Raw genomic sequence first — 27,114 nt, 5'->3', positions numbered from 1 at the left:
CAATCATCTATATTTAATATTGATTAATTCTTGCAATAATGAAGCTGGTCTACCGCACACTCTCAGGTGTGATGCTGGGAGTTTAACCTTTAATGAAAAAACAGAGATCTTCTATAGGAGACCTAAAAATGCTTAGTCAGGGCTGGTTCCACCCCTCCAATGCTGATCGGGGGGCATCATAAGCCACCTTGGGTTAATCTCCTGTGGTCATCTGCACCCGGTGCCATTTCCCAGATGCAAGAATGATTAGAAGCAATAAGGGATTGTTCTACTCCTCCAGGCTGTCTCTATCTCGGGTCACACACACCACATCTTATCTATGGAATGCCAGCTGTAGGTTATTATCACCAAGTCAGCTCAAGCTCCAGAGGCCCAACTCAGTCCCATAGACACAGATGAGAGAATACTCATCAAAGCTATTAGAGATGCATAAACAGTATTATAACGATCTTGTAATTTTTCTCTCACAACAGCTGCACCAAATATTACACTATTCTTCTACCATTACTCATCCGTGTCCGATTTCTTGACCTTATGTAGCACGTAAACTAAAGAAGATTGTACAGCTGAAGAGTCCGGAGGAGGATCTTCCCACCCAAGGCCCCACTGATACCATCCAGGGAGTCTCTCCCCAATCCGGCCTGAGCTTCCATTCCCAGCTGGTGTTCCTTAACATCTTGGAATCCATTGAGCCAGAGGTGGTACATGCGGGACATGACCAATGCCAGCCTGACTCAGCTGCAGCGCTGCTCACCAGCCTTAACGAACTCGGGGAGCGCCAACTTGTCAAAGTGGTCAAGTGGGCCAAAGGCTTGCCAGGTACAGTACTGGAATAGAAGAAATGTATTTCCATGTTGTTCTTGATTAATTGTTTAGAAGATTAAATTTTATTTACAACAAGTTTGCAATGGCATTGCAGCACATTGGAGGTCGTGAAGGCATGTATCATATTTTGATAATTATATTGTAATCAATGATTGTTATCCATTTCCATGTGGTTATTAATTTTCTTCTCAGGTTTTCGGAATCTGCATGTGGATGACCAGATGACAGTCATCCAGCATTCATGGATGGGGGTGATGGTGTTCGGCTTGGGATGGAGGTCCTACAAGAATGCCAACGGCAGAATGCTCTATTTCGCCCCGGACCTTGTTTTCAATGAGTATGTGATACGATGTGAAAGTGAATTCAATTATCTCCGCTAAATGAACTTATTTCCACCAGGTCCACCAACTCAGTGTTGTCCCCATTATGTTGGTGGAGATTTCCTCCAGTGAGTTGGCTGTAATAAGTATGGCAGATACTTATAATAATTTTTTTGTCCATCTCTTTCTGTCCCTGTCTCTTTTTTCTCTCTCTCTCTTCCCCCTCTCTACCTCCTGCTCACTCTCGGTCTATCTTTCTCACCGATACGTCTAGAATTACATGTGCACAAGGGCTTACAAACCTGGCTTTCAGTAACATTTATATTTAATTTCCTTGTTCAGTGTTCTTTTGTCACATGGAAAGTCCTGAGGAATATTCATTTTTTTTGCCTTCAATCATAGTGTCTTCAGAAAGTATCCATACCCCTAGAATTATTCCAAATGTATTTGTCTTACAGCCTGGATTAATATATATTTTCTCTCTCACCCATCTACACACAATACCCAATAATGACAAAGTGAAAACATGTTTTTAGATTTTTTTGCAAATTTATTTTAAATGAAATACAGAAATATCAAATTTACATATGTATTCACACCCGAGTCAATACATGTTAGAATCATCTTTGGCAGTGATTACAGCGGTGAGTCTTGCTGGTTGTTGATCATTGCTAGACAACCATTTTCAAGTCTTGCCATAGATTTTCAAGCATATTTAAGTCAAAACTGTAACTCGGCCACTCCGGAACATTCACTGTCTTCTTGGTAAGCAACTCCTGTGTAGATTTGGCTTGGTGTTAATCGTTATTGTTCTGCTGAAAGGTGCATTCATTTCCCAGTGTCTGGTAGAAACAGGTTTTCCTCTATGATTTTGGCTGTGGTTAGCACCATTTCGTTTTTATCCTGAAAAGCTCCCCAGTCGTTAATGATTACAAGCATAGCCATAACATGATACAGCCAACACTATGCTTGAAATCAACAACTACAATGTTGTTAATCCATCCTCAGGTTTCTCCTATCAAAGCCATTAAATTGTAACTGTTTTAAAGTCACCATTGACCTCATGGTGAAATCCTGGAGCGGTTTCCTTCCTCTCCGGCAAATGAGTAAGGAAGGATCCTGTGTCTTTGTAGTGCATTAATAACTTCACCATGCTCAAAGTGATATTCAATTTCTGCTTTATTTTTTTTTATTTTACCCATCTACCAATAGGTGCCCTTCTTTATGAGGCATTGGAAAACCTTCCTGGTCTTTGTGTTTGAAATTCACTGCTTGACTGAGGGACCTTACAGATAATTGTATGTGTGGGGTACAGAGATGAGGTAGTCATTCAAAAACATGCTAAACACTATTATTTCACACAGAGTGAGTCCAGGCAACTTATTATGTATCTTGTCAAGCACATTTTTACTCCTGAACTTATTTAGACTTAACATAACAAAAGGGGTTGAATACGTATTGACTCAAGACACTTTTCATTGGTAATTCATTAGTAAACATTTCTAAAAATATAATTCCACTTGGACACTGTGGGGTATATGTTCCAACATTTACTTGAAAGCCTTCCCAGAAGAGTGGAGGCTGTTATAGCAGCAAAGGGGGGACCAACCCCATATGAATGCCCATGAGTTTTGAATGAGATGTTCGATGTGGAGGTGTCCTCATACTTTTGGTCATGTAGTGTATATTACCGATAATGAATGCATTATTAATTGGTAATATAAATGTTGGAACTAGAGTACCCTTATTAGCATTGATCCATGTAGCTAAGTAATATAGAGAATATAACCTTTTAACATATACTATAAGCAGTGTTGGAGAAGATTATATAGTTTACCAAGCTACCACACTGGAAGAAGTTAAGCTACACTAAAGCTACCCTTGAGTAAAATATAGTTTACTTAAAGTTACTTTGAAGAAAATCCAAACTACTTTGTAATATTTATCATATCTAGATCTGAAATGCCATAGACTACAAATTGCAAGAACAGATCACTTTTGAGTCAGATGTTAACAGAATGTGTAATTTAGCCTATGAAACACAAAAACTATGATTCAAGTGAGAATTAGGTCGGTCTGATGCCGAGAAAGGAAATTCTTTACTACTTCTTTATGCAAAAAATGTGTGTGAGCTTCCAGTAGCTACATCTCCACATGACATTTAATAAAAAAACTAACTACGAAAAAGAAATAAATAATATTCAGTAACAATCACTGCAATCCTGTATTCAGATGGTATACCCTGCGGGCACAACTGGTTGAGATGACATCAATACAACCAGATTTGCCCGCATAGCAGTAGGTCAAAGGTCACATACTGTAAATATCGTTAAAAAGAGGGAGGATGCCAATTTTGTAATCATTGCAAAAGTTTCACATACTGGTCTCGCCATCTTATCCTCTCATCTATTTGCCCCCTCTATACATAATCTCTCATAGCAACAGATGATCCCTTTCTTAATATATTCCCCATAGGCTACCCCCCCCCCCCCCCCGTCTTTTTATTGGCTCATTCTCAATATACTGTATCTCACCCTGTTCCTCCTCTCTTTTCTCATGTCCCCAGCCATCGGATGCACATCTCCAGCATGTTCGATCACTGCATACGGATGAGACAACTCTCCCAGGAGTTTGTCCTGCTGCAAGTCACTCAGGAAGAGTTCCTCTGCATGAAGGCCCTGCTCCTCTTCAGCATCAGTGAGTGTTGTTGCCCAATCAAAGGCTGAGAGGTCCATTAACAGACTATAGAAAGCATCACATTGTGTATTTCTTCTTTCATGAAATTGACTTGCAAGCAATTTCCTCTAGGCCATTTTCATAATGCTGTGGAAATGGAATACAATTTGAGGTACACTACATGACAAAGTATGTGCACACCTGCTCATTGAACATCTTATTCCAAAATCATGGGCATTAATATGGAGTTGGTACCCCCTTTGCTGCTATAACAGTCTCCACTCTTCTGGAAAGCCTTTCCATTAGATGTTGGAACATTGCTGCAGGGCCTTGCTTCCATTCAGCCACAAGAGTATTAGTGAGGTCTGGTACTGATGTTGGGTGATTAGGCCTGACTCGCAGTCGGCATTCCAATTCATCCCAAAGGTGCTCAATGGGGATAAGGTCAGGGCTCTGTGCAGGCCAGTCAAGTTCTTCCACACCGATTGACAAACCATTTCTGCATGGACCTCACTTTGTGCATGGGGGCATTGTAATGCTGAAACAGGAAAGGGCATTCCCCAAACTGTTGCCACAAGTTGGAAGCACAGAATCGTCTAGAATGTTCTTGTATGCTGTAGCATTAAGGTTTCCCTTCACTGGAACTAAGGGGCCTGGCCCGAAACATGAAAAACAGCCCCAGACCATTATTCCCCCTCCACCAAACTTAATAGTTGGCACTATGCAGAGGCAGGTAGTGTTCTCCTAGCATCCGCCAAACCCAGATTAGTCTGTCGGACTGCCAGATGGTAAAGCGGGATTGGTTCATCACTACAGAGAACGCGTTTCCACTGCTCCAATGCCCAATGGCGGCAAGCTTTACACCACTCCAGCAGATGCTCGTCATTGCGCTATGGTGGTTTTAGGCTTGTGTGCAGCTGCTTGGCCATGGAATACCATTTCATGAAGCTCCCGACGAACAGTTCCTGTGCTGATGCTGCTTCCAGAAGCAGTTTGGAATTCTGTAGTGAGTGTTGCAACCGAGTACAGGCAATTTTTACACGCTACGCGCTTCAGCACTCGGCGGTCCCGTTCTGTGAGCTTGCATGGCCTACCACTTCACGGCTGAGCCGTTGTTGCTCCTAGAAGTTTCCACTTCACAATAACAGCACTTACAGTTGACCAGGGCAGCTCTAGCAGGGCAGAAATTGGACTTACTGACTTGTTGAAAAGGTGGCATCCTATGACGGTGCCGCATTGAAAATCACTGAGCGCTTCAGTAAGGCCATTCTACTGCCAATGTTTGTCTATGGAAATTGCATGGCTGTGTGCACGATTTTATACACCTGTCAGCAACAGGGATGTCCACATACTTTAGTATATACAGTATAGTGTAGCTTCTATTGAAACCAATCAGTGCATTTTTTTATAGTTTAACAGAGATTCAATATTGCGGACAAACCAACTACACGCTGTCTCATTTGCAGTTCCAGTGGACGGTCTTAAGAGTCAGAAGTACTTTGATGAGTTGCGGCTGACCTACATCAATGAACTTGGTCGCGTCATTAACTATGGAAGGAAGTCCAACTGCTCTCAGAGGTTGTATCAACTCACCCGTCTCATGGATTCCCTCCAACCGGTGAGAAACAATGTGCATCCTCAATAACTGTATTTGATTTATTCTGTTGTCATAGAATGTATGATAAAAATCTGCTAAGTTATGAATATCTTACTTTGTTTTCCAAAGCAAAATCGTAGAATGTGACAGAATTGTAACTTTGTCTCGTCTCTGTCCATCTTTCCAACCCCCAGGTTGTGAGGAAACTCCAGCAGTTTACCTTTGATCTGTTTGTCCAGGCCCAGTCTCTGCCCACCAAGGTCAACTTTCCAGAGATGATTGCAGAGATAATCTCAGTACATTTGCCAAAGATCCTGGCAGGCCTGGCCAAACCAATCCTGTTCCACAAGTAGCAGGATTTGCCATCATACTGAGAAAAATCCAATCCAAGCTGCCTATATACTTCTGCCAAGGCTCTGTAGTGTTTCCCTTGTAATGTTCTCTCTCTCCCTTTTTTTTATATCTAATAGCTCAATGTTCCATTTCTGAAATCATTGTATCATTACAGTAGTTTAGCCGCTTATCAGACATAATTGAGATAATTTTCTCAGAAGGGCAGCAAGGTTTTAGCATTTATTTCAAGTTGCAAGGTGTCACCTTGTTGACAGCCCAATCTGTCCTGTATTTCAAGAAAAAAAAATACACAAGACTAGTAGTTTTATGTCAAATGTAAGAAACAGAAGAATGTCATCCATTGACTGGATGAAGACAAAACTAAACAAAATGCAGAAACAGTTAAACATAGCTATGCATATCTCTACTTTAGGAACTTTCATGAGATTGTGCTATGCAAAAAAAAAAAACTATTGCCAAAAGGAATGTGAAACAGTCGTTTGCAATATACTCTTACATACAGTCTCTGTATTTACTAGCTAACTACTCAACGGTTGTATCTGACTGACTACGTTGTACTAGAATGCTATTTTCAATATACATATACAATGCATAAGTCACTACATGTATTGTACAGTATTTAAATCTTTCTTGCTAGTTATTTAGGTAGTGAACAAACGGTGACTAACTAATTCCAGACACAAAGCGAGACAATTGGAATTAATAACTTTCCAGAATATTTTCAGTGGCAGTGAATCTCTATTGAGTTATTTAAAAGTAAATCATAGTATGAAAACTTCTACAACTTGCTGCCCATTTAGTCTGCATGTAGTTTCAGATGACTCTTTTGCGTCACACATGACAGTACTGTGCCCAAGTTAGTTGGTCAAACTGAACATACTTATAATCTATTAATGCTGAAAATCATCTAAGGTTTAACGCAGCCTGAATATTTGCATTCATTAGTTCATCAGAACATACAGAGGTGCATGCGCCATGTGTTTGTAGATGTTAGAATGATTTCATCTTTATTGAAAAAAACAGGGGCGGAACTTTGGTTTTAGAAGTGGGGGGACATAGCGTGCCAAATTCATGTGGCCATTTATAACCAACAATTTGCTCTATCAAGAACTGGTCCGTTTGTTACAACTTGGGGAAGATCATGGGAGACGGTGTGGCTACATTACCATAACACTGTTTATATAATAGCCTCAGATATGAGGTTTACATCTAATTGTTGTATAAGATGAATGAGTGAGTATGATACTGTTTGTAAAATTGTTTAATATGATTTCGGACTGTTTAATGAAGGAAAATACAATTCCCTTTTGATTTGAACTAAATTAGAGGACCACCCCTGAGCCCAGTTAGGGTCAGGCATCCTGGGACAGCCCCTTTTCTGCAATTCCGAATAAAATCCAACATTGGGAAATTATCACCAGACCATGTTTTTCTCCATTAGCAGAGGACAAAGGTTGTAGACCATTGCAGAATCTTTTAACCATACCACGTGGTTAAACTCTTAGACTATCGATACAGACAGAATAAGAACAAGTCTTTGAAAATAATTACTAGTCTGCAGCTAGGAATTCGGTGTCATTTAACGCAAAAGAACGACAACCGCCGAAACATCCAATCTATAACAACTGAATGAATGTCGCTCTGAACTATCCCCTCTAACCAAGACACAGAGAGATGTACAAAACTCTCCAACAGAAACAAACTTTTCAACAAAGATCCCGACGACACACTGAGCGTAAATATATATATTGATTGCAATTGTTCCCGAATGAGTGAGCGTTCATGTGCAACGGATTAGCATTTCAATTGTTATAACTATCAACTTTGTAGTGTCATCTGTTGACCCCCACTTCCCCTTTTGTCTAACAAGCTGCGAGATGCCGGTTTAGCCCACTAGGGCACATTCCCCTATCATTTCTTGTAACCACATTTACCTTGTTTGTTTGTTTATGCATTTCTGTGAATTACTTAGTAATAAATAAATGATTTAAGACAATTGATGTATGGATGACTCATAGTGAAGACTGGGTTCGTGCAGATAACCAGCAATTTACAACGTTTGGAATAAGACTAACGTGAGGTAAAGTAAATAATTCATTAATCAGAAGACTATGGATCAGATATGAAAATATCTGAAAAGTTATATATATATATATAACCTTTTAATCTGAATATTTTTCCTTGGTGCCCCGACTTCCTAGTTAATTACAGTTACATGATTAATCAGTTGATCGCGTAATACTAATTACAGAGAATCTTTGATAAAAACTATAAGTCTTAAATGTAATGATAGTAAAGACACGACACTGCGCATGTTATGATACGCCATCTTAACAGACTTCCTTGGCTTCAAATGCTCTATTGAGTCTTCACATAGGAATGAATGGTGTCCATTCATTTTGTCATTAGTTCAAACTAAGTGAGTGACATTTTTAATTCAACAAATTCCCTGTCTTGTTTTTATATGCCAACTGTGGCTTAAATTACTTCATAAAATCAAACAGTTTCATATTTTAGATAAGGTGAAATGCATTATCATATTAAGAATATAATTATATGCCTTTAAAATGGTGAAATCTTCATGTAGATATCTTGAAAACAAAAAAACTCCAGAAAGATCCCATTTTCATGGTCTTCGACATCTGATTGAACAAATGGTGGTATCCTAGTGGTTAGAGCGTTGGGCCAGTAACTGACAGATTGGAATCTCAAGGTGAATAATCTGTTCATGTGTAAGGCACTTAACCCTAATTGCTCCTGTAAGACGCTCTGGATAAGAACTGGTGCACCTGGCACCGACAATCATACCACGCTCAAATTCGCTTAGGCCACTCGTTTTGCCCATCCTAACATTAAATCGAACAGTAACTGAATGCCTCAATGCCCGTCTGCCTTCTTTATACAGCAAGCCACAGCCACGTGACTCACTGTCGGTAGGAAGAACCATTTTCATGAAAGGGGTAAATAAAAACTGGCCACTGAGTCTATATCTCTTCAATAGCTTGTGCATAAAGCTGTATTCACATTGTGAGTTAAACCCTTTCTCTATAACGCATATTACTGTCAATTGAGATGTGAGAAACTTTTGTCATTGACGACCATAATTCTTATAAATGGACTGCAATTATCTAAGTAGCTCAATTCAATCAGAGCCCATTGCAATTTTTAAGCAGTAGCATGTATATAAATATACTATTTCCCTTACAAACAATCAAATGTATTTTATAAAGTCATTTTTACATTAGCAGTTGTCCAATGTGCTAAACACAATTGCAACATGGTTTTGGTAAAAACCGCAGATTAAGACACGTGTACATCACAGAAGTTGTGTACACAAGGACACTGCATAAATATTGCTACAGCAGATTTGATTGAATTCAGTCTTAGGTTACAATTGCTCATCTGAAGATATCTGACATTTTCTCTTCTGGAGAGACATAGGCTATGCCTATAAGCAATGACATACTCATTACAGGGTTTTCCTTAAAAAACATCTCAAATCAGGCAACCCAAATTGGGGTACTAATTCTAATTCAATTCAAAATGTACTATAGGGCCCTATAATTATTTAGTCAAATTCAGTTTAGTATTTTCCCCATTTACGTTTTCTGATTTCAGATAAGTTTTCAATTTTAGTTTTGCACTGTAAAAATTACAATACCCACAATACAGTTATCATTAGCGTCACTAACTGGTTACACAAAGTGTGGCCACCACACAGACAGGGGCATTCCCATGCCATTGCTTCTTCAGAAAGTTTCAGGAAAAAAACTGATGCATTATTTTCATATCTTGTGCGGAACTTGTGCAAATAAACATTTGATTCATATTCTACTAAATTCAACACACTTTTGAATATTGTTGAAATCCATTTATGTCTGGATTCCGTGATGTCTGCAGATTTTATAGGGCCCTAAATTTGAAGGCCTTAAAAAAGCATGGATGTTATACCATATATTATTTTGCAGTTCATGTAACTTTTAAATAATCTGTAAAGTAAAATTAGCAGCAGTTGTGTCTACCATACTGACTCCACATTACTGAATTTGAATTGAGGTAAATAGATTTAAGGAAATGATCAAAGATAAAGCGCTCTTCATACACCCAGTAATCATGCAATTACTATTGTGTTTATCATTATACATGTTTTCAACATTCTTTTTAGATTGACTTGGAGAACAGGATTGCTCTGTCAAGCAATAAACGATTTTCCATCATTAACTTTACTTTAATGTACCATGGTAGACCAACATTGAAATTTCCATATAAGCCTACAAGTAAATGACATCACAAGTATATTAAAAAGTCAAAATGGACATAGCTGTACGTATTTATACATTTGTATATTAATCTGTTTTTGTGTAAATGGTACAATTATTTGTGTACATGTTACTGACATTTTATGTCTGTTACAAAATGTAATGTAATGGAAAAACATTTTTCTTACAAAATAAGTTAATGCTTTTTGACTACCTTCTGTAGTAGTATTGATTTAAATATTCTGTGAGTAAAATGCAAAGTTGCATGACTTCTTAAAGATGAATTCTGACCATCAAAATGGTGTTACGGTATCTTTAAAAGTTTGTTGTATTTTTACAATGTCTCTTATGTGAAGTTACTACTATTGAATGAGTCTATTTAAGAATGACCCCCATCCGTAACCTGTAAATTGATTGTCCATTTTCAGCTATTGATATGATTTGTCAGGTAGTTCTTAGTGTACCTTGTTTATTTTCCTTTGCATATTATTAAAAACAATCAAGTGTAAATGTGTGTTTCACTTTCTTTAAAATGTACATACTGTATTTGTTTCAGAAACTAACTTTTCAACAGCGATCAAGACGACACTGAGCGTAAATATATATATTGATTGCAATAAATAATTCATTAATCAGATGACTATTGATCAGATATGAAAATATTTGAAAGGTTATATTGGGAAATTGTAACTTTGTAATCTGAATAATTTTCCTTGGTGCCCCGACTTCCTAGTTAATTACAGTTACGTGATTAATCAGTTTGATCGCGTAATACTAATTACAGAGAATCTTTGATAAAAACAAAGTCTTCAATTTAATGATAGTAAAGACACGACACTAGCCAGTTAATTAAACCTGGTAATAATCAGTCAAATTACTGACGGGGAAACCAAACTCACGTGCCCAGGGGCCCTGACTTCCAGGGGCCCCCCATTGATTTTGTTAGTCTCGCACTCAGATGACTTATGTCATGTTCATATGCTATGGCAAAATGTGTAGAACTGCAAGGAAGTAGAATTAAAACGGCAACATTCTGCAACTGCAGAACTGCAGTTGTTTCAAGACCTAAAATGCAATGTTTTACATTTTATATTTAAGCAATGAGGCACGAGGGGGTGTGGTATATGGCCAATATACCAAGGCATTAGGGCTGTTCCTTAGTACGACGCAACGTGGAATGCCGCGATATAGCCCTTAGCCGTGGTATATTGGCCATATACCACAAACCCCAGAGGTGCCTTATTGATATTACAAACCGGTTACCAACATTATTAGGGCAGTAAAAATACATGTTTTGTCATACCCGTGGTATACGGTCTAATATACCACGGCTTTCAGCATCCAGGGCTCGAACAACCCAGTTTATAATTCTAAATAAAACATGTCTATTTGTTCAGCCCAGGGCCCACCAAGCCAAAGGTTTGAGCACCCCTGTCCTAAGTACTTTATACAATGCAAAACAAGTTGTGCAGTATAAACCACTTGCATTATGTTTTGTCATTGATATACAGTTACACATCAAATGTTTTGGTTGATATTTAAAGTATTTTTCACTGTTGCAAATCCGGGGGACACATACAGTATGCCACCACAGTTCAATAATTACATATAAAATTCAATACAACTTATCCCCTTAGGGCAATTAATAAATGCGTCTGCTTATTAACAAAAATACAATAGAATCCAATCGATCTTGTAAATTCCTTCTTGATAAGACCATAGAGCATTTAGAACAGGTTATTTGTACGCTTTAAAACTAGAAGCTGGCTCCCCTGGATTCTTAAGGAAACGCAGCTGTTTTTATATCAATATAAAATCATTTCTGGATAACAATTAAAAACCTCACTGTAATAGATTTCCATGGAAACTGACAAAAATAGGTTTTTAGCAAAACAATATTTCTTAAGCAAGCAAAAATTTTGCTGGGACTGCCTGGGAGTCGTCTGAGTGGGGAGGGGAAAACTAGCTGTAATTTATTTTTCCCCCTCTAATCTACACACAATACACCATAATGACAAAGCAATAACTGTTCAGACATTTTTGTAAAAATAAAAAATAATACATCACACACACCACAGGAAACATCACATTTACATACGTTACCAGTCAAAACTTTGGACACCTACTCAATACAGATTTTTCTTTATTTTTTACTATTTTCTACATTGTAGAATAAATGTAACATATATGGAATCATCAGGTAACCAAAAAAATTGTGTTAAAACAAATAAAATATATTTGATTGTGTTGGAGGTAAGCAGCCACCGTTTGCCTTGATGACAGCTTTGCACACTCTTGGCATTCTCTCAACTAGCTTCACGAGGTAGTCACCTAGAATGTATGCCAATTAACAGGTATGCCTTGTTAAAAGTTAATTTGTGGAATTTCTTTCCTTAATGCGTTTGAGTCAATTGTGTTGTGACAAGGCAGGGGTGGTATACAGAATATAGCCCTATTTGGTAAAAAGATAAAGTCCATATTATGGCAAGAACATCTCAAATAAGCAAAGAGACATGACAGTCCACCATTCATTTAAGACATGAAGGCCAGTCACTCCGGAAAATGTCAAGAACTTTGAAAGTTTCTTCAAGTGCTGTCGCAAAAACCATCAAGCGTTATGATGAAACTGGCTCTCACGAGGACCACCACAGGAAAGTAAGACCCAGAGTTACCTCTGCTGCAGAGGATAAGTTCATTAGAGTTACCAACCTCAGAAATTGGAGCCCAAATAAATGCTTCAGAGTTCAAGTAACAGACAACTGTTCTGAGTAGACTGCGTGAATCAGGCCTTCATGGTCGAATTGCTGCAAAGAAACCACTTCTAGGACACCAAGAAGAAGATACTTGCTTGGGCCAAGAAACATGAGCAATTGATATTAGACCTGTGGAAATCTGTCCTTTGGTCTGATGAGTCCAAATTGGAGATTTTTGGTTCCAAACGCCATGTCTTTGTGAGATGCAGAGTAGGTGAATGGATGATCTCTGCATGTGGGGTTCCCACCGTGAAGCATGGAGGTGGTGTGATGGTACTTTGCTGGTGACACTGTCAGTGATTTATTTAGAATTCAAGGCACACTTAACCAGCATGGCTACCACAACATTCTGACTGTTGGAAAGCTGGTTGAGAGAATGCCAAGAGTGTGCAAAGCTATAATCAAGGCAAAAGGTGGCTACTTTGAAGAATCTAAAATATATTTTGATTTGTTTAACACTTTTTTGGTTACTACATGATTCCATGTGTTGTTTCATGGTTTTGACATCTTCACTATTATTCTACAATGTAGAAAATATTAAAAATAAAGAAAAAGCATGGAATGAGTAGGTGTCCAAACTTTTGACTGATACTGTAAATATTCAGACCCATTACTCAGTACTTTGTTGAAGCACCATTGGCAGCGATTACAGCTTCGAGTCTTCTTGTGTAAGACGCTACAAGCTTGGCACACCTGTATTTGGGGAGTTTCTCCCATTCTTCTCTGCAAATCCTCTCAAGCGCTGTCAGGTTGGATGGTGAGCGTCGCTGCACAGCTATTATCAAGTCTCTCCAAAGATGTTCGATTAGGTTCAAGTCCCGGCTCAGGCTGGGCCACTCAAGGAAATTCAGTGACTTGTACCAAAGCCACTCCTGCGTTATCATGGCTGTGTGCCTAGGGTCATTGTCCTGTTGGAAGGTGAATCTTCGCTCCAGTCTGAGGTCCTGAGCGCTCTGGAGCAGGATTTCATCAAGGATCTCTCTGTACTTTGCTCCGTTCATCTTTCCCTTGATCCTGACTAGTCTCCCAGTCACTGCTGCTGAAAAATATCTCCAGAGCATGATGCTGCCACCACCATGCTTTACCATAGGGATGGTGCCAGGTTTCCTCCAGACGTGACGCTTGGCATTCAGGCCAAAGAGTTCAATCTTGGTTTCATCAGACCATGAGAACCTTGTTTTTCATGGTCTGAGAGTCTCCAAGCGGGCTGCCATGTGCCTTTCAATGAGGAGCGGCTTCTGTGTGCCCACTCTACCACAAAGGTCTGATTGGTGGAGTGCTGCAGAGATGGTTGTCCTTCTGGAAGGTTCTCCCATCTCCACAGAGGAACTCTCGAGCTCTGTCAGTGAGCATCGGGTTCTTGAACACGTCCTTGACCAAGGCCCTTCTCCTCCGATTGGTCAGTTGACCGGGCGGCCAGCTCTAGGAATAGGCTTGGTGGGTCGAAATTTCTTCCATTTAAGAATGATGGGGGGACCCGTCAATGCTGCCGAAATGTTTTGGTACCCTTCCCCAGATCTGTGCCTCCGAACAATCCTGTCTTGGAGCTCTATTCCTTCGACCTCATTGCTTGGTTTTTGCTCTGACATGTACTTTCAACTAGGGGACCTTATATAGACAGGTGTGTGCCTTCCCAAATCATGTCCAATCAATTGAATTTACCACAGGTGGACTGAAATCAAGTTGTAGAAACATCAAGGATGATCAATGTTAACCGGATGCACCGGAGCTCAATGTCCAGTCTCATAGCAAAGGGTCTGAATACTTATATGTAAATAAGGTATTTTATTTTTTATAAAAACATGTTTTTGCTTTGTCGTTATGGGTGTAGATTGATGAGGAATTTTTAAAATCCATTTTAGAGTAAGGCTGTAATATAACAAAATGTGGAAAATGTCAAGTGTCTGAATACTTTCCGAATGCACTGTATATGTTTTGTTTGTTTGTTTTTTAGTCCTCATTTGGACTAATCTTCCAAGATATCTTCCATATGTTCATGTGCAATATCTAAGACATTGGTTTTATGCAGGCTACAGTACCAAACTGTTTACTTTATTTTCCCATGACTGCAAGGCCAAGCATGACTCCAACAGCATCATTAAGTTTGCTGACGACAACAGTGGAAGGCCTGATCACAGACAACGACGATACAGCCTATAGGGAGGAGGTCAGAGACCTGGCAGTGTGATACCAGGACAACAACCTCTCCCTCAATGTGAGCAAGACAAAGGAGATTATCTTGGACTACAGGAAAAGGAGGGGTGAACAGACCCCCATTAACATCGATGGGGCTGTAGTGGAGCGGGTCGAGAGTTAAGTTCCTTGGTGTCCACATCACCAACAAACTATCATGGTCCAAACACACCACAACAGTCATGAAGAGGGCACGACAACACCTTTTCCCCAGGAGACTGAAAAGATATGGCATGGGTCCCCAGATCCTCAAAATGTTCTACAGCTGCACCATCAAAAGCATCCTGACCGGGTGCATCACCGCCTGGTATGGCAACTGCTCGGCATCTGACCATAAGGCGCTACAGATTCTAGTGCATTCGGCCCAATACATCACTGTGGCCAAGCTTCCTGCCATAGAGGACCTATATACTAGGCGTGTCAGAGGAAGGGCAAAAAAATAGTCCAAGACTCAAGTCACCCAAGTCATAAGACTGTTCTCTCTGCTACTGCACGGCAAGCAGTACCAGAGCGTCAAGTCTAGGCCCAAAATGCTCCTTAACAGCTTCTGCCCCCAAGCCATAAGTCTGCTGAACAATTAATCAAATGGCCATCGGAGTATTTACATTGACATCCACCCTTTGTTTTTACACTGCTGCTACTCGCTGTTTACTATCCATCTATCTATGCATAGCCACTTTACCCCCATCTACATGTACAAATTACCTCAACTAACCTGTATCCCCGCACACTGACTCGGTACTGGAACCCGCTGTATATAGCCTTGTTATTGTTATGTAATCTTGTTGTGTTACTTTTTACTTTAGTTTATTTAGCAATGAACTGCATTGTTGGTTAAAGGCTTGTAAGTAAGCATTTCGTGGATAAGGTCTACAGCTGTTGGATTTGGCGCATGTGTGACAAATAACATTTGATTTGACTGCTGCATGTATCATTGCCATCGAAGTCTCCCTTTTCTCAAATTCTGACAAAGAAAATCCCTCTTAGAAAAAAATACTAAAAGGACATTTTGGAGTAACTTTACACAGTATTCTCTTGCCCTGCATTTGAGTTATAGTTGTTTTTCTGTGATGTGGATATGACCACGCTAGTCCCCTTACGCTCAACTTATTAACCATTCTTATCACGGGCGGCAGGGTAGCCTAGTGGTTAGAGCGTTGGACTAATAACCGGAAGGTTGCGAGTTCAAACCCCCGAGCTGACAAGGTACAAATCTGTCGTTCTGCCCCTGAACAGGCAGTTAACCCACTGTTCCCAGGCCGTCATTGAAAATAAGAATTTGTTCTTAACTGACTTGCCTGGTTAAATAAAGGTAAAATAAAATAAAATAAAATCACGCTTTCAACGTTTTTGAGAAAAGGTGGAAAGTTGATTTATTTTACTTTTCATGCTGATACATCTGGGCATGTTTCTTGATAAATCTGTACAACACAGAATGCATACAAGGGAAAAAGAAAAGCTGACAATTAGTTTAAGACAGGACATTGAAGAGCATATTTGTTTTATACAATAAGACAATTAACATAAAAACATCAATACAGCTGTTGCTGTTAAATTTTTTGTTGACAGACAGGATCAAGCAGGTAAGAGACACACAAGACAAGGAATGTTTCTTTGTCCAAATTTTCACAGAAATCAAATGGGAGTGAAGACAAAATGTTAAGATGAGCCAAAAACCTCTGGGAATTCTAATGACGAGCTCTTACCTGCGCTGTCAATCATTCACAAAATATTCTGAGACAGAAATCATTGAAGACAATTTTTTTTAATGCTATACATATTAGCTTTTCATAAACCTCCCTTCACAATATAATGCTTTCTTAAAATGACACAGTATTCTCCATTGTGAGGTCATCTGCTATGGTGCAAGCCACAAACAGGTATAACAGTTGCTAGTACTATGTAGCAATGTGTACCCACACTCCGTACAATGTACAGTAGCTGCCAATGTAATTACCACGTAAATGATGGCCTTAGTGACACTACATACGAAGTAGGACCAAAAGAAACATTCATGTTGGAGTGTTGTATGAATGACAGTACCCACATGGAAATAGAGAGATGCCAACAAACGGTTTCAAAAAACAAAACAAAAAAAAAACTATTGCAAACATTTGAACTGCTGATCATTCAAAATAAACCAGTGGTTATTTGGATTCCACAATCTAAAATAATTTAGTTAAGAGTCCTTAAAGCTGAGCTCCGCATTAGGTGAAACAGCGCCACTGGTCGCCCCCAGGCGCATTCGTTACATGTTTTGTTTATGAAGAAGAGGACATAAAAAAATGTATTACATACTCTGCTGTTCTATTGCATGTGCAATGATGTCCTAGAAAATAAATGAAACATGTTTGAAGTAACATATTCGTTGGACGTGGCAGTATCACCGCTACGTATTCCAGCTTTAAGGATTCTTAAGAACATGGGAATGGTGAAATACATCTAACTAGATCTAACAAAGACACAGCATTCTGTAGTGTGACAGTGTGGATAATTATTTGTTACTTATCATTGTTATCATGGTTGGTATAGTAGGACTAACCTCAAGCTTAACCAAATGTATTATGGTATTCAGCACATTAGAATTTCCGTGGTCTGTTTTCATTCATCAAAGTGCATCATGAACAGAAGGAGTAGATAGTAATGCATATAACTCAACCTTTCTTAGAACCTATACCTTTTGTTATCAGTTTTGATTTAAGATGCTAGTTAACAATATTGTGCTACCGCTGAGCCACTTGGGGTGCTTTAATTTCAACCTGGTACAATAGGGTACTTACTACATTATAGACTATGTGAATTCCAAATGGTATCAGGTAGCTACAGTAGGTTTTTTTTTTTTTTTTGCAATTTGAAATTTAATGTGAAACGTGTCATAATATTGTGTGTCAAATACCTGGATACTGGAACTAGCCACTTGGACCAGGATTAATTTAGTTAACACATTATATAGAGTTGATCCCATATAATATCGATCCAGATGCCAAAAGCTAAAAGCTACGGATCAGACGGAGACATATAAAGGCATCCTATCTAGACCGGAGCTCCTTTATCACAAGTTAAACAACATGTTAATTTGGTCCCTTATAACAACAAGCAGGAGGATATCCACTGACAGGACAAAAGTGCTGTCATTCCGAGAGCGCGCCTCCATTCCACAACAGGACAGTGTGTCCAGATACTCACTGCAGTTCCACAGGAGTAGAGGCCATGGTAACAGACTAATCAACTTAAACTCTAAGGGAAAATAAAGATTGGTTTTGATTACAAAGTGCAAAGCAAATAGTTTTTGTAAAATCTATTTAAAGATTTAAGGGCCAAATAAGTTCATAAAAGCTGAGCAAGGCCTATTTCAAACCATAACGTGCATCTGAAATACAGTTTCAGGTACATGTATGACGCTGAGCTATTATCTCAACTACCTCTAAATCCCCTCTGCAGCATCTCACTCAAACCATTACCCTCCCTCTGTCTGCCTGTTCCCAAAATGGAGCAGGTGGGGGAGAGAAAGAAACTATAGGGACATCATACCTCTTCTTTCACATTGAGCAAAGTAGATGCTGGAGGTGAGACCGATGAGCTACATGAGGGAAGCAGAACAACACATTACACATGAAATATGCAACAAAGTCAGATGCAAATACCATTTTAAAAATACATTTGTATTTCTCCAGTTACAGTTTGCAAGCACAACTATTGTCTACATTAACCTGTTAGCTTGAAAGCTTCTACTTCATTATTCTGTATGTGCTTTACTGTCTGGCTTGAAATGCTCTTATAATTCAATCCCTTCAATATAACTCAATCCCTTGTTTAAAGCTTTTAGTGGGAAAAAATGTATGCCTGTGACAGGTATCACAAGTGCATCACGTCAGTCATACAAGCATGGACATTGTCTGATGATCAAGATTGGTTTCAATATTCACTTGAGCTACTTCAAAAAAACATCTCAGCTCCTGTTCAATTGTAAATCGTCAAACAACCTGAGATCAGTGACAGGAACTACTTACATTTTTAAGAGCAGGATACTTTCAATAGTTCATAGTTAAAGTGAACTGATCGATTTATTTCTCAGCCATCATAGGGAAGCATTATGTTTAAACAACTTGGCTTTGCAGCATGTTGAGGCCTTGCCTACCCTGACTGTATCCACTGCCACATCATCTAACATGCATATCTCACTGATTTCTTCTATATAAGCATTTCATGGGGCAAAGGGGCGTGTGGAGATAAGAGTTTCGTTTTGAACCTACCTTCCAAATTTCCTTGAAGCATTCTCAAAAAACTTGGCTTTGGATGCAACGCTGGAGAAAGAGAAAGACAGGGATCACCTGGGATGAATTTGAGGCATGTTGGGCTTTACAGCACACCAAACACTCTTTTGGAGTACAACGGCAAAACTTTATGGGCAACATTTTCTGCCCACTAAATAGCCCTGGCAATGTGAAAATGGCATGTTACTTAGGATGTTACAAAACAGTAGTATTTAAAATAGACAGGATGGCCTTGTAATACAAAAGGAGTTTGGAACAGTGCAGCTTGTGATCTCATCTGTTGTGCACACAGTTTACTTGAGATGCACGCACATTATTGCCATTATCTAATTAGCTACATTTTTCCTTCTCCTTCCTTTGTACTTTTATTTTATTATGTTATGATGTCAAGCACTTTGTTACTCATATTGAAAAGCGGTCTAAAAAAAATTAAGTGCTTATTACTGTAAAAGAGAGCTTTTGAGATGCACCAGAGTGCAAGTATTATGACTAACACTTTTCCATTTGTGCATTTTGTTGGTGTTTAGCAGGCAGAAAGAAAAAAAAATCACCCTAAATATACACTGAGTATACTAAACATTGGGAACACCGTACTAATATTGAGCACCACCCATTTTGCCCTCCGAATTGCCTCAATTCGTTGGGGCATGGACTCCGCAAGGTGTCGAAAGCTTTCCACCGGGATGCTGGCCCATGTTGACTCCAATGCTTCCCACAGTTATGCCAAGTTGGCTGGATGTCCTTTGGGTAGTGGACCATTCTTGATACACACGGGAAACTGTTGAGCGTTAAAAAAAAAAACAGCAGCATTGCAGTTCTTGACACAAACCGGTGCACCTGACACCTACTACCATACCCCGTTCAAAGATGCTTAAATATTTTGTCTTGCCCATTCACCCTCTGAATGGCACACATACACAATCCATGTCCCAATTGTCTCTAGGCTTAACAATCCTTATTTAACCAGTCTCCTCCCCTTAATCTACCCTGACTGAAGTGGATTTAACAAGAGACATCAATAAAGCATCATCGTTTTCACCGGGTTAGTCTGTCATGGAATAGCAGGTGTTCTTAACGTTTTGTATACTCAGTGTATTATGGCATCGCACTGCATACCCCTTGTAAAACAACAGGAGCAGGCATGTACAGAGTACACGACTGGTCATTGGGGAGTAGCAAATTGTAAGTTATTTTGTTGCTACAATGTGATAAATGGACACTGAAATGGGGAACACAGTGGGGAACATCTGAACACACTAGGGAAAGAGTAAAATCTTTGATCTAAATGCAGCCAATGGAATTAGTATGTTGTGAAGGGTTCAAAACGGTACATTTAATAAGAGACTTACAAGGACTGGAGAAAGACCAAAAGGAAACTCAAGGCTAAACACAGCATTTTGTGATTGTTCTCTTGATTAAGATTTTAATCAGTCTGGATGGAATGTCTGGGTCTGGCTGAGTTCTAAGGTCTACTCACTACGACGCCGGGGTGTCCTCGCTGGGGGTTGCAGTGGGGCTCTTGTGGGGTGCAGGGTATCGGCTAGGGGGGTCAGGGGGTCTGGTTGGAGGTCTGCAGATGGCAGGCTTCTCAGCTGGAGACCTCGTTTTGATCACACCGTCATTTTCTGCTGCAATGCAAGGAACGAAAACCTTAGCGTCCATAACAGAACCAAGAGCTAACACAATGAAATCCACTTTCAACCTTCTTTCTCATTGAACATGATATCAGTACCACAGAGCAGCTAGGTACTGTACTGCTGCACTGTTGTTAAGCGAAGTATAAAATGCAGTCTAAAATTCATAGCATGTTTGTATAGGCTACAGGTTGTTCCGCTACCTTCTCGAATGACCGCAACACTTCGAGGTGGTCTCCTGCCTTGGAAGGACTGCGCTCGGTTCACAGTGACTCCCGTCTCTCCATTGGCTGTTGCATCTGGCCTCTGACCTCCATCCGGTAGCTTAGCAACCAGTTTGACGATGTTAGAGTCTGAGTGTCTGTCCTGGCGGATGGATGGCCTGGGCAGGAGGGCCTGCCTCTGAGGAGGTTCCCGAGGGAGCCGTGGAGGGGCAGTTATGGGTTTGGTCCTTTGGAGAGGTGTAGGGCTCGTTGGGGTGTCCCCGCCAGCCTCCACTCCCTCTGGTCTGCTACCATTCTGATCATCTGTGAGACAAACACAGGAACATTTTCAAATCAACATACAAAGAGAGTACACATTCAGCCCAGGCATATCCCTGGTTTACCTTCTTGTGGTTGGGTTTAGTGCAGAGGTTGTCATTTTAACTGATTTTGAACTTGATATCATTACTTCTCCTGAGCTCCTACCTACCACGAGTAGTATACTTATACTTACAGAATGTTATGTCTATACATGTAGTATGAGTGATCATAGCATATTTTAATAGCATACCTATTAGAAAATTTATAAAACCAATAAAAAAAAATTAACCATTATAAAAATAAATGAAACATTCTTTATATGATTTTATTTGTTTATATGGATCCTATTAGCTTTTGCAGAAACCTCTGCTACTCTTCCTGGGGTTCCTAGAGTATTATAAAAGCACGTCTAATGTTGGCATTTGGGAGGATGCATTGGCAGAAAGCACAAACCCTTTACAGTTAAATACATTTGTGGATTAATAGTCTAAGCTGGAGAAAAATATGGTTTTAAGAAAAGTGAATTGTGTATAACAATGATCTATTAATCTTGGATAATTAAAAGTCAGACTACTAGGTTGCATTCTTTTATCTAGAGTCATGATGTTGGCCAGGTTTCCAGTGGTACATACACTATTCAAATGCTGTGAGGGATTTAGACAGGTGGTAGTTTGTCGTCAAGCAAATCGGAGCTGGTTATTTGGTAACTCCAAGCAGGAACCAAGAAGAGTGATAAATAAAATACCACACAATGAGGGGAGGACACACTGCAAGTGTTCCACATCTTTCCATACCACAGTAAATGAAAGGCATGACTCACACAGACATTTAACAAAGTTACAAGAGATATAAATGACATGATTTAGCCTGAAGCAATAACTTCCATTCAGTGATCACGGCCTAAGCAAGACCTCCAATTGCCTTTCTTTAAGCACAGTTAACAAAAACAATTAATGGTTCAACTTGGCTGAGGAGGTCGTAGTAAGCCAACATCTGGATTTGCCATTGGCCACTGTGCAACAAATGTAATGCTTATTGTTTCCAAATCAACAAAATGGCTTGATAAAACGTCCCACCAAAAGGCTTGCGATTAATGTAAAGATCAAACATTTAGAAAGAAAAGTAAAAGCACTATTCTATTTTAGCAATTCAAAACGAGTACTTAAGATTCACACTTGCAGTAATACAGTGCCCAGAATAAACATCAGCCACCTACTGTATAAATCACCTTACCCATACCAAGTGTACACTGTAATAATCCTAATATAATTATTTGCATTCACAGGACAAGGGATGGTAATGATAATAACGGTGATGGTGATAATGAGATTGATGATTAAATCAGAGGCTGATAATTACTCTCAATGTTCTGGAGCTGGCCATAATTAACTGCTGGGTAAACGCGGGGCGTGCGCTTGGAGATGGTGATTGGTTGCCGTTTCCTTGGGGTAATCCTTGGAGGCGGCATGGGTGGGGCTGTGGAACTCTCCTCTGGCGCAGTGCAGAAGATCTGTAATCACCCCAGCACGTCCAAAATGACTTACATTATATAGACATTCAACTTGAGAATATACATTTAATAAAATCTAGAATGTAGTGTACATGGAATACTTGAATGTTTATGACGCCACAGTGCATTAAATAACAATCACATGACCCCCTAATGACATTTTTCAAATTCACCTTGGTGTAGTCCTCAATTAGAATCTCAACAACAATGTTCTGGAACTTTATATCCAACATGGCTGCCACAGTCTCTTCCTCTGCCCTCATGAGGGTGGGGCCAAAGATCACGCCCATGTTGGAGGGAGTCATCAGGTTGTCTCCACTGTTGCTGCAGACACTGCCAACAGGAATCCAGACGGGTTCGTAAACATAATTCTCTAAAGACATCTCCAACAAGAACAAACACCTCTCAAATAGGGGATAGGGAAGTTAATGCCAGTTAATGTCAATTTATAAATTGCACAACTACTATTAATGCATTAAATAAAAGTATTATTTTAGGAAGATTGGACAGCTATTACACTATGCATAGATGCATGAGTCTCAGTCAGATACTTTACCCATCTGAACAGATGCCACTTAATCCCTTCACTGACGCACATGCAACACAACACCACAAATGCAATTACAAAACAAGAAAAGGCCTAAATAAGCATAACTTGTATAACTTCATCAGTTAGGAGGCACACAGAGACTGAAGCACAACAGTGGCATGTCATATCAGGTTAGCTCTTACTTCACCAGGTGTTCGATCAGTAGGCTTAACATTTCTCGATTCTTCTCTGGGAGTTTGTATGTCAGGGAGTGGATTGCACCCAGTCGATCATCTAGACTATCTGATTCTAAGAAACAAGATACATTTATTTTTTACATGAGCAATAACTGACACATAAGTTAGATTGAGACCTATTATGTTAAGAGCAATGTGAATGTATTCATTGGTAATTAACACAATCCATTACACACACACACACACACACCACACAACCAGTCAAACGTTTGGACACACCTACTCATTCAAGGGTTTTTCTTTATTTTTACCTATTTCTACATTGTAGAATAGTAGTGAAGACAAATAACACCTATGGAATCATGCAGTAACCAAAAAGTGTTAAACAAATCAACATCTATTTTATATTTGAGATTCTTCAAATAGCCACCCTTTGCCTTGATGACAGCTTTGCACACACTTGGCATTCTCTCAACCAGCTTCATGAAGTAGTCACCTGGAATGCATTTCAATTAAAAGGTGTGCCTGGTTACATTTGTGGAATTTCTTTCCTTCTCAATGCGTTTCAGCCAATCAGTTGTATTATAACAAGGAAGTAGGAGTAGTAAACAGAAGATGCAAAAGACCAAGTCCATATTATGGCAATAACAGCTCAAATAAGCAAAGAGAAATGACAGTCCATCATTCATTTAAGACATGAAGGCCAGTCAATACGGAAAATGTCAAGTACTTTGAAAGTTTCTTCAAGAGCACTCGCAAAAACCATCAAGCGTTATGATGAAACTGGCTCTCACGTGGACCGCCACAGGAAAGGAAGACCCAGACTTACCTCTGCTGCAGAGGATAAGTTCATTGGAGTTATCAGCCTCAGAAATTGCAACCCAAATAAATGCTTCAGAGTTCAAGTAACAGACATCTCAACATCAACTGTTCAGAGGAGGCTATGTGAATTAGGCCTTCATGGTCAAATTGTTGCAAAGAATCCACTACTAAAAGGACACCAATAAGAAGAAGACTAGCTTGGGCCAAGAAACACGAGCAATGTTCTTGGTCTGGAGTCCAAATTGGAGATTTTTGTTTCAACCGCCGTGTCTTTCTGAGACGCGGTATGGGTGAACGGATGATCTCTGCATGTGTGGTTTCCACTGTGAAGCATGGAGGTGGTGGTGTTATGGTGTGGGGGTGCTTTGCTGGTGACACTGATTTATTTAGAATTCAAGGCACACTTAACCAGCATGGCTACCACAGCATTCTACAGTGATACGCCATCCCATCTGGTTTGGGCTTAGTGAGACTATCATTTGTTTTTCAACAGGACAATGACCCAACACACCTCCAGACTGTGTACAGTATGGGCAATTTTAACAAGAAGGAGAGTGATGGAGTGCTGCATCAGATGACCTGGCCTCCACAATCCCCGACCTCAACCAAATTGGTTTGGGATGGTTTGGGATGAGTCGCACCACAAAGTGAAGGAAAAGCAGCCAACAAGTGCTCTGCATATGTGGGAAGTCCTTCAAGACTGTTGGAAAATCATTCCAGATGAAGCTGGTTGAGAGAATGGCAAGTGTGTGCAAAGCTGCCATCAATATAAAATATATTTTGATTTGGTTAACACTTTTTTGGTTTATATGCATAGACATTGTGCATGAGAAAGTTCATCAGCAAAGCCCAATCCTCATCCCAGTCAAAACATTTCAGGTGTCGAATGCAGAACCCGCTGCTACATTGCTGTGTAATGTGAACCTCAAGAAGTTAAAAGATCGGGCTCCTGGGGCATGGGAGCTTATCTCAGTTAAGAGGTTTAGAACTGGTGTATAACATGCTTTTACAATGGTTTTACCATTTAATTATGGTATGTTCAAACGCAATCTGGAGTTTTTCACACCCACTATGATACTGTGGATCCAGTCGGGAGAAACGGACCAAAATAAAATTACATTAGGAGGCAAGGGACTAGGATCCCCCGCAGGAGAACTGAATAAGATATCCAGAGGTAGGAACTTTAATTGACTGGATCTAATAAAAGAAAATGCCTGATGCTATTATATCCTTTTTCTTTGTTATTGCTTTTTTCACAGGGAACACACAGATAGTGTATTTTTTATTTTTTTAAATGTATAAAGAAAATAGGGATTTTACTTTAAATTTACTGTACTGAACAGAGATAATGTTTTTTTTCCCCCTTCCCTTTTATAGCTGTAACCCAGCCTGTTGAACTTGAGAGTGAACTCAGTCTGATGGAGAACAAATGCACAATTAACTGTAGAAAGAGCACTTGGAAGACATAAAACAAGATGTGGAAGTAAACCACCTGTTGCTCAGCTCCCAAAGCCAACCTTAAATGTCATTTTACATTTTAGTCATATCCAGAGTGACAGTAGTGAGCGCATACATTTTTATATTTTATTTGTACTGGTCCCCTGTGGTAATCGAACCCACAACGAGCACTGCTCTACTAACTGAGCTACACGTTACTTCTAATGACTTGTACGATACCCAAACAGTGTTCGACAAAGACATGCCCTCGCATGAGAAGGAAATGTAAATGTGCCATGAGACTATCCTAAAGATCTAGAAATCTGACCTACTACTGTACATGTTCTGATAACAGAAATCCATCAGTTTAGTGGACTGGTGCAGCTTTTCTTTTTAAAGTGTGTAAGCAAATAAAGTGTGCAAATAAAATGTTGATCTTGAGGTGAGTCTGAGTAATTGTCTATATATCAGTAAGTGTGAAAACACATCTTACTTGCTGCTAAGATGAGGTCCCTGTTGAGACCGTAGGTCATCAGAGGCTCTGTTAAACTCCTGTGGATGAACACACGCGATCAGGTAAACAAGTACAGTACAAATACTCCAACACTCACGTCATACCCTAAAACAGCCTTTTTAATAACTGCTACTGAATTGTTGCTCATGCACTTTCAGCATCAACAAGTGCTACAGTACTCATTCTGAATGAATTTAAGAGTCCACTGACAAATGTCTCCTTATCAAAATGTTCCTTCCTAGTCTGAAATTAGACTTAACAATGCAGTGTTAAAGCATGAGTGACCAAAGGCCTAATGTAAGCCTTCAAGCAGCTGCCTGGCCTCCTCAAAGTGTGGGGAGACAACCTGTGAGTAAATCATTATGAGGGGTATTGGGGGAGGATAAAAACCTGGCCTTGAAGACAAGAGGCCTTGAAGACAAGAGGCCTTGTCACTGAGCACTTTAAGCAGCAAACAATTATACTAGGCTCATGGAGCAGAGAGAAACCTCTCATCCTTTGCCAGCATAGATGATTACAACTTTAATATGTAGTATATCTAATCACAGCACATAACTTATTTCAAAACATGGCATTATATTTTCTCATAAAACATAGAATATACAGTCTGGAAATGGCAGAGCGCTGTTTCGCCCTCTTTAAATGTCTCTAATTTAGAAGCTGAGTGCTAATTGGCATCAGACAAAGCTTGGTCTA

General features: G+C 39.6%; 2 protein-coding genes across 16 annotated transcripts in view; one reads left to right on the top strand and one right to left on the bottom strand.

Moving 5' to 3' along the window:
• The window catches only part of ar-alpha (androgen receptor alpha), a 57,398-nt gene extending 49,630 nt beyond the window's left edge, over positions 1-7,768 (top strand). For 2 of the 3 annotated variants that reach the window (XM_021622396.3, XM_090191320.1), the window contains 5 exons: positions 541-819; positions 1,018-1,162; positions 3,712-3,842; positions 5,288-5,439; positions 5,613-7,768. In XM_021622396.3, coding sequence (XP_021478071.3) covers positions 541-819; positions 1,018-1,162; positions 3,712-3,842; positions 5,288-5,439; positions 5,613-5,771 — 866 coding nt within the window. In that variant the 3' untranslated portion in view covers positions 5,772-7,768. 3 annotated transcript variants of the gene reach the window in all.
• Positions 7,769-16,324: 8,556 nt separating this feature from the next.
• The window catches only part of ophn1 (oligophrenin 1), a 69,531-nt gene continuing 58,741 nt past the window's right edge, over positions 16,325-27,114 (bottom strand). For 4 of the 13 annotated variants that reach the window (XM_090192120.1, XM_090192122.1, XM_021623212.3 and 1 more), the window contains 9 exons: positions 26,398-26,456; positions 23,652-23,757; positions 23,093-23,252; positions 22,769-22,919; positions 21,089-21,412; positions 20,729-20,879; positions 19,231-19,281; positions 18,509-18,557; positions 16,325-18,214 (listed from right to left, as the gene is read on the bottom strand). In XM_090192120.1, coding sequence (XP_090048246.1) covers positions 18,203-18,214; positions 18,509-18,557; positions 19,231-19,281; positions 20,729-20,879; positions 21,089-21,412; positions 22,769-22,919; positions 23,093-23,252; positions 23,652-23,757; positions 26,398-26,456 — 1,063 coding nt within the window. In that variant the 3' untranslated portion in view covers positions 16,325-18,202. Of the gene's footprint in view, positions 18,215-18,263; positions 18,558-19,230; positions 20,030-20,728; positions 20,880-21,088; positions 21,413-22,768; positions 22,920-23,092; positions 23,253-23,651; positions 23,758-26,397; positions 26,457-27,114 lie in introns of those variants that run through there. The other 9 variants (XM_090192121.1, XM_021623213.3, XM_090192118.1 and 6 more) reach the window with 4 other exon arrangements.

Source organism: Oncorhynchus mykiss, chromosome 12, assembly GCF_057628025.1.
Source record: "Oncorhynchus mykiss isolate SJ-2025 chromosome 12, ASM5762802v1, whole genome shotgun sequence".
Lineage (NCBI taxonomy): Eukaryota > Metazoa > Chordata > Actinopteri > Salmoniformes > Salmonidae > Oncorhynchus > Oncorhynchus mykiss.
The sequence above is the reverse complement of the archived record's forward strand: the minus strand, read 5'-3'. Positions and strand labels throughout refer to the sequence as shown.